Source organism: Bufo gargarizans, chromosome 6 (assembly GCF_014858855.1).
Source record: "Bufo gargarizans isolate SCDJY-AF-19 chromosome 6, ASM1485885v1, whole genome shotgun sequence".
In the NCBI taxonomy this organism is placed as follows: Eukaryota; Metazoa; Chordata; class Amphibia; order Anura; family Bufonidae; genus Bufo; species Bufo gargarizans.
This window is the reverse complement of record NC_058085.1, coordinates 125,311,575-125,323,166: the sequence shown is the minus strand read 5'-3', so window position 1 is coordinate 125,323,166 and position 11,592 is coordinate 125,311,575. Positions and strand designations below refer to the sequence as shown.

General features: G+C 39.6%; 1 protein-coding gene across 1 annotated transcript; it reads left to right on the top strand.

The window, feature by feature from the left end:
• The first annotated feature begins 5,073 nt into the window (after positions 1-5,073).
• On the top strand, positions 5,074-10,563 carry LOC122942031 (keratin, type I cytoskeletal 42-like). The gene is made up of 8 exons (XM_044299526.1): positions 5,074-5,277; positions 5,959-6,041; positions 6,456-6,612; positions 6,707-6,868; positions 8,666-8,791; positions 9,680-9,900; positions 9,993-10,027; positions 10,541-10,563. The coding sequence occupies exons 1-8, from the start codon at positions 5,107-5,109 to the stop codon at positions 10,561-10,563; spliced, it is 978 nt and encodes a 325-aa protein (XP_044155461.1). The 5' UTR covers positions 5,074-5,106.
• Positions 10,564-11,592: the final 1,029 nt, after the last annotated feature.

Below are 11,592 nucleotides of genomic sequence, written 5' to 3'. Positions count from 1 at the left end.
AACCTGATGCCATAGTATAGTTGTTTCCTTTGTTTTTTTTGTTGTTTTTTTTTGAACAACCCCTTGAGAAGCGGAATTGTGAGACCACAGGGTCATCTCCTTGGGAGAATAGGTCTATAATGCAAGAACCTAGAGAGGGTAAATGGGAGAAAATGCGAACCCGGGAGAAGGTGATGTCCGAAAGGAAGGCTTGGGATGACTGCTTGAAAAGAAAACAATGAAGACCCAACGACCTACAACAATAATGTGAGTGAGGTTCTAATGGCAAAGCCACGCCTACGAGCCAACACGAGAAGAATTATAACGCGAGCCACAGCTGAAAAGACATGAACCTACTGTGGCGGGACCACGCAGCCAACCTCGAATGGCGGAGTTGTGTGTGTAAAATGTAAACTGAGAAGCCATGCGCGACAGACACTAATGGCGGGGCCATGCGCGACAGACACTAATGGCGGGGCCATGAATGCGAAACTAATGGCGATTTATTATAATTTTTTTTATTTTTATATTTTTTAACCACTTATGCAGCACCAGTATGACTTGGGGACTTGCATAAGCATGACCCCCTTCGACAATAAACCTAGGACACTAACCAGCTTATAACCATATTGTACCCCTAACAAACAACATGAAGACCGGTCATAGGCCCCACGGAGCCATGAGGCTGAAGAGGTCATCAGGCCCCCGAAGCCAAGACTGAACTAGATGACATCGCAGTGATGATAAGTGATTAAAATGTAAGCTAGACCTGATGGGATATGCATCAACATTAGTGAACCGAACCACGTGCCTAAATAAAACATTAAACCAACCGTGAATAAACAGATGGGAGAAAAGAGCCAGAGGCATTACAGTTCGCTATGAGAAGACCCTTATCGTGATAACAAATTAACTACTTGTGAAACCTAGTAGGAAACTTACTCCTATTAGCCCACTAACCGCTGAGGACTGCCTGGTGAACTGGGGCAGGAGGCCAATCCGAGTGAATGCGAACCAGAAGTAAAGGAGACCAGTCTGAGTGAATGCGAACCAGGACTAAAGAACAGCACACAATCTTTTTTTTTTTTTTTGCCGAAGTGAAACAGAACAAGTAGGCCTATAATGTAACCACCAGCGAGGAAAGAAACGTAAACCTGAAAGAAAGCAGCTATGTTTATCGGGAGAACTGTATCAGAGGGTGCACTGACTGCCCTAGAGAAAATACTGAGTAACCATGATGTAGCAACAAAAAGGAAAATGCAGCTTTAAGTGGAAGCCGAATATGGAACAACTGATGTAAGAACAGGTGGGTGAATGCAGCTCTGGATGTGAGTAGTGCCTAAAAAACATGGTATGGGCCCAGCTCTGAGAATGAAGAGCAAGCTATAACGCAGCTGTATGAATGCAATCTGAAGTGACAGGGTATTAATGTGATGCAACAGCAACGCATAAACACAGCTCTAGTAGTAAATGGAGTATAAAATTGTAAATGCAGACACATGGACGTAGCTTTTGAAGGTAACGAACCTAACCATGATTATTCGACCATTAGCACCCCACGCCCCTCGCCCCAGAGCGCTACAAGTCACCAATGGTGTATCCAAGTCCGATCCTACCGTGAATGCCAGTACTCGCCTGGCACCTTCTGCCATACCCAGGTGCGAATGAACCTCCACATAATGCTGCGTTGTTTTTTTTTTTTCTTAAAAGATGGTCACCACAACACCACCTAAGAAAACATAAATGTGTTTGAACATAAACCCTGATGCAGCGCCAATTAATCAACATGTAGTACACCTATAACCTAGCACAGAACCGCTGACACATGCGTGCCCATAACATACGGTTTATAGATTAAACACACTTACATACCAGAGCATCAGAACTCAAATACAGGCACCTAGACCGATCTGCTTGAGTGCCCAGATACAGACCACTGATATACAATCCAACACCTTGCATGTCTGGCGTTAACTGCGGATGTGCCCCCACATGTAAAACAGGTAACAGAAAACACACACTTTTTTTAATTTTATTTTTTAAGCAGATATCAGAAAACATGCGACCATACCTACTCTAGGCGCATGCTACACCAATAACTATATGCACTGGCCCCCAGCAAGCCCCTAAACAGCCGGACAAAATATTAACAACAGTCACTTGACCATTAGCACCCAACTCTGCTTTGAACCAGAGTACTGCGAATCGCATACCGCACTGTGGGTCCCATGCCAACAAGTGCAATTCTACATTTTTTTTTTCTTTTTTATCAACCATTGACACGCCAAACACAGCGAGCATAGCTTGAACCAACTAAAAACCATCGCTCAACCATTTAGCGCCCGACTCTGCTACATCCCAGAGTGCTACATGTCGCAGACCGCAGCGTTGGTCCCGTGCAAACCATTCCGATCCTACCATGAATACCAGCGCCCTCCTGAGACATTCTGCCATCGCCCAGCCGTAAGGGGCCTCCACACCATGCTGCTGTATCCTAGAGCTGAGCCAGAGGTAGTGAAATCAGCTGAATTGGCATCAGTCTGGACCCACAGGTGCCTATAAATAGCCTAGTAACCAGCCAGCCTGGGCTCACAGGTGCATGTAAGTAGCCTTGTAATCAGCCTCCCCTCCCACAAACTCAGCAATGTTCTTTGCTTAACACATATATATAAAATCATACTTCTGATATATATGAATGCATAATATGTGGGAAACTACTACTGATGTTTTTAGCCATAATATAGTTGCATATATTTTAATATATTAAATATTCGAAATATATAATAATATATGTAAATATTTTACGGCTAAAAACGTATATATATATATATATATATATATATATGAAGAAAAAAGGCGGCACTGGCTCAACAAGGAAAAAGCGGGTGCACGTCTCAGAGGGAATGGAATGATTTCCCTATTGAATATAACAAGAAAAATGAGCGGCACTCCAAGAAGTAAAGTGGTGAATCCTTTATTCACACCAGTGGTGCAACGTTTCGGCTCTAGTCGCGAGCCTTCCTTGAGGAAGGCTCGCGACTAGAGCCGAAACGTTGCACCACTGGTGTGAATAAAGGATTCACCACTTTACTTCTTGGAGTGCCGCTCATTTTTCTTGTTATATATATATATACATATATATATATATATATATATATATATATACATAAAAAAGGTCTGGCAGCACTCCCTTTAAAGTATTAGGATGTAGGGTGCCTGCGGTGATCCCTCGATTCAGGACAGTGACTAGACAATAAAAGTTTTTTCATTCTCCAAGGAGTGCTGCAGACTTTTATTGTCTATATATATATATGTATATACAGCTACTTGTTAATCTGCACAGAAATACATAACACATGTGCTCTAACGAGGAGTAGACGTGGAGAGACGGCGTGCACCCACAGGATCTAAGACGCAATTGTCATCTCCTTCTATTCCAGAAGCGCCCAGCAAGGAGTGCTGCGGATCTTCTTCATTATATATATATGAATATATATATGTTTTTGCCAGGATTCAAACTCCCAACCTCATACATTAGAGGCAAGGACATCAACTACTACACTGCACAGAAATATAAAATAAGTTTTCTGCTGAATAGTACTACTCACTACATCAGAAACTTCTATGAGGTTTTTCTGCCATGTTGTAGCATTCAGCTTTATAGCTGATTAGATAAGTTCCTTGCCTCTAATGTACAAGGGGTTGGGAGTTCAAGTCCCAGCAGAAACTTTTCAGAAATGATGCTAAATTATATTTAAATACACTGACTCGAGCATAGCGATGCTCGAGCCAAACTGGTGTTAGGCCAAGCATGCTCTATCAGCACTTTTTTCACCTCTAACATTGTGGTCTTGTATTCAGCCATCCTATATAGACACTGTGAGTTGATCAAAGTAAAAAATGTTAGCAAAGCTGTTTTAGAACATACTGTACATCATAGCTAGTCTCCTGTACACTGAGGCTGAAGACATTTCTACAATAAAGGTCATATATGACAAAAGTGTTCCTAAATCAGTTTCTTACTAAAGTTCTTTCATTTGTAGCCCAAAATGAATATGTACATTAATCTGCATTCAGATCAAGAAACATCATTCTGAGGGCTCATGCACAGGAACCTAATTTGAAAATGCCTATACTGTAGACTTACCGTATATGCCTCTGATTACATATAGAGGCAAAGAAAGTTTTTTCACTTGGATTCATACACCATTTTTCTACACCTCAGTAATATGCTGTATAGATGCCTTCTATAGAAACAAATGGAGTACCTATGTCTTTGTAGTATGGCCTCACAGAGAACTGGGGGCTTCCATACATGTACACTAGAGTACACTAGTAGTCAAACATTATAATTTTTTTATCTGGACAGTACTTTCCAGTACTACATTTATTATATTTTACATTTTATATGAATGAATATTTGAGTTGCTTTCATGTTTTGTGACTACTTAGTAAATTATGATTGACAGGCTATAATTAAAAAAATTTATATTGACAAGGTGTGGTGAGTGTATCTCTCTGATGTATGAGACATGGTTTCGTACTTCAGGCAGCTGATTCACTAATCCCATTATTATGCCTTAGTTTTGTCAGTAGCTTTGAAATCTAACAAACTTAAAAGGCATATGATGCAGAATGATGCATATAAAATGTCTATAAACTGACCTAATGTCATTACGCAGTCTCATATATATAAAGGTCCAGTGCAGAGGACATTTGTGTTGTGCACTTCAACAAGCAGCAGTCTACAGTTCCCTGCAGTAAGGTGTGAATACAAAGAAAACAATGAACCACGGAGCCAGCCACTCTTCTTCTCGATCTCTGGTGGGAGTCTGTCATACTGGTGGTCATAACCATAAAGCCTCTAGCCATATCTCTTCTCTCCACCATGATCTCCATAAAGACTATCAGAAGAGCTCTTCTATTTCACACCATGGTGGTTACCACAAAGATTCCAATGTTCATAGAAGAACCGCAAGAGTATCTATTTCCACACGGCCTTTTGGTCATGGTCATGCAATTGGGAAAGTCCATGGTGGTCATAGTCATGGAAGTCTCCTGAAAAGCTCTAAAGGTCATCATGACTGGAAGAATGCTGGTCTTCTGGACATCAATGAGAAGGAGACTATGCAACATCTTAACCAGCGACTATCTTCCTATCTTGAAAAGGTTCATTCCCTGGAGCAAGAGAATGCTCAGTTGGAGAGAAATATTTGTGACTGGTATGCCAACAATGCACCAAATAATTTGCCAGATTCCAGTCAATACTTTAGAACCATCCAGGATCTCCAAAATAAGGTAAAAAACAAGTAGTATACTCTTCAAGATAAGATATTTAGTAGAGATGAGCAAATTTTTTTTAAAGCTTGATTTGACTGATTCACCAAATTTAACCCAAAAATTTGCTTAGTGACAAATTACTTTGTCACGAAGTGCATTTTTTTGTAAGTAGCGGGTGCAATGACAGGGAGCTGCGATAGCGCCGCCCCCGTCCTTGTACCCCTCAGATGCCGCGTTCATACATGATTGCGGCATCTTAGTGTAACATTAACAATAAAAAAATTAAATCAAACTTACTGCCTCAATTTGCTGGCGACGGGCCAGCTGTCTCCATCGTGCTTGAAGATCTCGGCCGAAATCTTGTGTGGCGCGAGATTATGACCAGCCCGCCGGCATGATGATGTAATCTCGCCCAGCACGGAAATTCGGCCGAGATCTACAAGCAAGATGGAGGCTGGCGGCCCGTCACGAGCAAATGGCGGCGGTAAGTTAGAATTTTTTAGTTTTTTAATACTATTTCAGGTTAAATCGATTCGCTGACACAAAGCACGAGGACATTCGGCTTCTTGGCGAATCGAATTTATCCTGAAATTTGAATCGAATTCCACTTCGTGGTATTCGATTCGCTCATCTCTAATATTTATGTTAAATATATATATATTCTGTAAAAAAAAATCTAAAATTCTGTATTACTTTCAGATCTTTTCCATCAATGTGAATAATGCACAAGTTGTCCTGCAAATAGATAATGCACAGTTGGCAGCAGATGATTTGAGAAACAAGTATGTATTTCAGTGCATATTGCAGTAAATCAGTTTTTACATTTTTGTTCTTTGTTAGAGGATTGTAAGCCTTTTACATTTCTTCTGTGTTAGAAGGGTTCCCCGAAAAAAGGTGATGGCAGCACTTTCCACTGACATGTCATCACAGGGGAAATGAACTATTACATGATAGTTATTGGACTTAATGGATTATCAGTGTAATGAATGGAAGAGCATCCAGAATGTCTGTTACAGTTAACCTCCTATTAACTAAGCATGTCCATAGGGAATTTAAAATTGGGTTTTTTACTTGAAATTTCAGGCCTTAATATAACCAAATCAAATTGCAACTGGCTGGTCTTATTATATATATATTTTTATAAAATTGAAACATCAGTTGCCTAATGCCAAGTTCTTGTTAACTTTATTACATAGATATGAAATTGAGCTCAGTTTGAGAAGTAATGTTGAAGCAGATGTTAGTAGCCTTCGTAAAGCCTTGGAAGAGCTTAACATGCAAAGACAAGATTTGGAGATACAAGTTCGATGCCTTCAAGAGGAGCTTTTACAATTAAAGAGCAATCATGAAGAGGTAAAAGGAAAACAAAAATAAATAAGAAATTATACGTTTATTGCAATGTTTTAGACAACATAAATATATTGTACTTTTGTTGTTGTCTCTTAAGGAGGTGACCACTCTGATGGCTCAACTGGGTGCTAGAGTCAACGTGGAAGTTGATGCCGCTCCTTCTGTAGATTTAAATAAAGTCCTATCTGAGGTTAGACAACAATATGAGAACCTGATGGAGAGGAACCTCAGAGAGGTTGAGAGCATATTCCTTGCAAGGGTAAGACTTTAATGAATGCTTTTCTTGTAATAAACATGTCAATTGTTTTGTAAGCCTTTTATATTCTGTCAGAGGATCTTATATCCTGTAGCATAAAGTCACCTATTCAAGCTTCTGAACACTACTATGTCACAGATATGGGCTGTAGACATGGGAATTCATAGCCTACTACTGTCTCATATTTTACCGCCCTATGACTTTAAGTTTATACAAAGGCATACAGGGGTTTTCTTTTCTAATTGTATAATTTGAAATGTTAAAAAATAATAATCTTTATATAGTGATGGCATATTTCGCAGCATTTTACAATTCAGAGGGATCATGTACAAGCAAAGTGGACATTACAGATTAAAAAGTCAACAATTTACACAATAGGAGTGAGGGTCCTGTTCGCAAGAGCTTACAATATAGGGGTGACACACGAAGTGTAAGTGCTTGCATTGTACAATGGTCCAGTAGTTTTTTATATATTATAGGGAAGTACATATAGGCTGCATGTGCTGACACTAGTCAATACAAATAATAAGTGGTTGGTTGAAGGGTATAGGTTCTAGGGGATAATATAGAACGGGGCAGAAAGGCGTTACATTAGGAAATGTTATAGGCCTGCCTAAAAAAATTGTTTTTAGGGCACACTTGAAACTGTAGATGTTGGGAATCAATCTGATTGTATGGGGCAGTACATTCCAGAGAACTTGTGAAGCATGAGTATAGTCTTGTAGAAATAAGTGGGTGGTTCAGATTATGGAGGATGTCAGTCTGAGATCAATGGCAGAGAGAATAGCGCAGGTATGATGGCAGACAGAAATGAGCGAGGAGATACAGGGCAGTGCAGCACTGTGGAGAGCTTTGTGGATAAGAGCGAGAAGTTTAACTTTGTATTCTATATTAAATGGGCTACCGGTACAGTGACTGACACAGGGCGGAGTCATCGGTAAAGTGGTCTGATAGAAAGATAAGCCTAACTGCTGCATTTGGAATAGATTTGAGAAGGTAGCATTTAGTGAGAGGGATACCAACCAGTAGGGCGTTCCTCTAGTCCATATGAGAATGAATCAGGGGAACAATTATAGTTTTGGCTGGCTGGAAAATACTATATTATAGATGTATGCTATATTATACAGGTAAATTGCTATATTATACAGTTATTTCTCCTATAAGTATTACCATGCAAAGGCACACATAAGTTCATGTTATTAAACTATATGGAGTCATTTTTTAAGACCAGCATTTTAAAAGCTGGTCTTATTAACCCTGCGCTGGTGTTTGATGCTCCTAAGTTATGCGCGGCCTAAACATAACATAGGTGTATCCACCACCGGCCTAAATATGTAACAGCTCCCTTGCTGGAGTAGATTTCGATCATTTTCTATATCTAAAACAGGCATAGAAATGATAAATGATATGGGCCAGATGGCCCCCCCTTTCCCTGCCCATGCCACACACCCTTTTTTAGAACTGGCATACGCGGTATGGACAGGAAAAAAGTTCCAGATTTAGCTGCAAATCCCATTTGCGACCGAATCTGCGACAGATATAAACCAAAAATTAGCATGTATCTATTCATAAATACCCCCATAATCTTTTCATGTGAGACCATACCTGGTCTAAGCAAAGCTATTTCAATGTGTAATACATGTAGTTTGTGATTTGGAAGACTTGTATTTTAGTTTAGTTGCTAAACATTTCCAAAATCCCAATATGTGATAAAGAGTGTAGAAGAAGTCTTTTCTATGTCTCTTCTGTTCAGAAACTTTCCTTCAGTTAGACTTTCTTTCAACTCTTCTCTCATTACAGAGTGCAGAACTGAACCGTGAAGTTTCCTCTGGTGCTGAACATCTACAGTCAGTTAGTAATGAACTCATAGACCTAAGACGCTCGGCTCAGTCCCTGGAAATTGAGCTGCAGAGTCAACTGAGTTTGGTAAGAGTTTTAAATACAAATATTCCATAGAAAACACAATGAATACTGTCATTTATTTAAGGGGTAATCTGATTTAGACAAATCCTTTTTAGTAGGCTCCTGGAGGAGATAAATATCTGATCATGGGGATACAACTGCTAGATTCTCCACAATTATGAGAACATTGTTCCCATGTCACTTATCAATGGAGCAGCAGGTGTTGAGCATGTAGGCTGAACTCAATTCACTCACTATGGAATTGCCAGAGATAGCCAAGTACAGCACTGGGTGAGGGATACTCTTATATTTTGGGGAACTGTCTATTTTGGGGAACCTTTGGGTGCATTTTTTTTATATTATTGTGCTCATTTTGAGCTAAAAATGTTTTTTAAATTGGTCTTTATTAAAAATATGGTGCCCTTTTTTTCTGTACAGAGATGAGATGCTCTAGTTAGCACCCTTTGGATTATTTGTCTTTACCGTCAGACCAGGAGCAGATGGACTCTATCTCTGCTCTCTGACATTATAAACATTATAGCTCAGTTCTTACCTTACTGAATTTGGCTTAAATAAGTGTTTAGGACCTCTCAGTAGTTTAGAGATAAGGTTTATTAGATGACCGGCACAAAGTGAAAGTACCAGTCACACAGATAGAAACACAGTTAACTCTTTCTGACAGTACAGCTCAATATTTTTAATAAAGGCCCATGGAAAATAAGATTTTTAGCCAAAAAGAGAGTAACATTCAATCATAAAAAAATTGCCTCCAAAGGTGTACATAGCCTTTAACTAAGAATTCTGTAACAGGGTAAATGAAAATGGGGTTTCTAACCTGTGCAGACTATTCAAAGTGGAAGGGTGTTCTTCAAGTGGTAACTTGATCTAAATAGTATGTTCACTTTATTATAGAAATCAGCCATGGAAAGCACTTTGGCAGAAACAGAAGCCACGTTTGGTTCCCAGCTTTCTCAGTTACAAGCAATGATTGATAACATCGAAGCTCAGCTTGGCCAGATACGCTCTGACCTTGAACATCAAAACATTGAATACAAAATCCTTATGGATCAGAAGACCCATCTGGAGATGGAGATCGCCACCTACAAACAATTGCTAGATGGCCATGACATACAGTATGTAAATCAGAGGACCTCCTTGATTTTATTATAAACAATATGATAATAGTAACAATCTAATTGTAACAATATTTTTTATGTTTATACAGCGTTCCACTTCACCATGGCACAGAACATAAAGACAGTAAGTCTCATTCTTTCTAAGATTCTGGAGGGCCATAATATAATATAACTTCAAGTGCCCACCTCTGTCTACCAATTTAACTCCATTTTCTAAATCTAACAGTAAAATATAATTAATCCTTAACTAATTGGGATCTCCAACCTCTGGTTCTGAATCTGTGGTAAAAGTACAACTCCTAGCTGGCTATCAAAGCAATAGCGAAACAGCCACAGATCAGATATCATTCAGCTAGATGGGTTTTATAGAAGGGGTTTTAAGGTAAAAATTCCTGATCTGGGAGTATCTTTAGCAATTACAGAAAACATAATAAATTGAGTTGATTGAAATTGATTCAGAAACTTCCCAAATCAAAAAGCTTTGAGAAGATCCCCACAGGGCACCAATATTATGGAGATCCAAAAGACAAATCAAGTCAATTTTATTGCAATGATCCTTAATAATCTTGTTGGATCTACTGTATTAATAAATTATATGTTTTTTGTTGTTAAATTAACTTCTCACTTGTTCCAACAGAGCTTCTGCAAAGCAAGTGCTAGTTGTTTGTGGATGACCACTAAGACTCGTCAACAAGCAAATCTTTGCAACTGCAATACAATACATATTACTTCAACCAACAACATTGTACGCATATGGTGCATTTGTCTTTCCTCGCATTTTTGTTTGTTGAATTGTACAAAGCAAGTTATTCATCCAATGGCTTCATTTCACTGAGAATATGTCACAGAGTCTTAGGGTACTTTCACACTAGTGTTATTTCTTTCCAGCACTGAGTTCCGTCCTAAGGGCTCAATACCGGAAAAGAACTGATCAGTTTTTTCCTAATGCATTCTGGAGAGCAATCCGTTCAGGATGCATCAGGATGCCTTCAGTTCAGTCTTTTTGCCCTTTCAGGATGGAGATAATACCGCAGCATGCTGCAGTTTTATCTCCGGACAAAATTCCGGAACACTTGCCGGACCCTTTGAAATGCATTAATGTCTGATCCGGCCCTGAGTGTTCCGGCAAAACGGATCCGGCATTGTGGTCTGCGCATGATCAGACCGCAAAAAATGTAAAAAATTTTTTTATCCTGGATCTGTTTTTCCAGGAGGACACCCGAGAGACGGAACCGGCATTTCAAAGCATTTGTCAGGCGGATCAGGATCGTGATCCGTCTGACAAATGCCATCAGTTTGCATACGTTTTGACGGATCCGGACGGAATCCTCTGCCGCAAGTGTGAAAGTACCCTTAGCTAAGTTTTTCTTCACCTTCACACTTCTCTTGTATTATTTAAAACACTTGGCCGGGCCAAATGAGCTTGTTGGCACCCCTACTACCCAGAACCCCTGAGATATGGCAACAGCGTACCTTCCTAGAACATTGCTGTCCAATCAATAACTCACTTATGATGTGCATTGGAGGCTTCCATATACCCCGGGGTTTCCACTGCAATTATATAAAACCCTCTGCAAGATGTAACAGTAGTACTGTGCACTGTACATTTGTCATGACACAGACCTTGGACAACATCAGATTTTTTATGTCATGATATCCTCATGAATTTTACTGTTTATCCCTCCATTT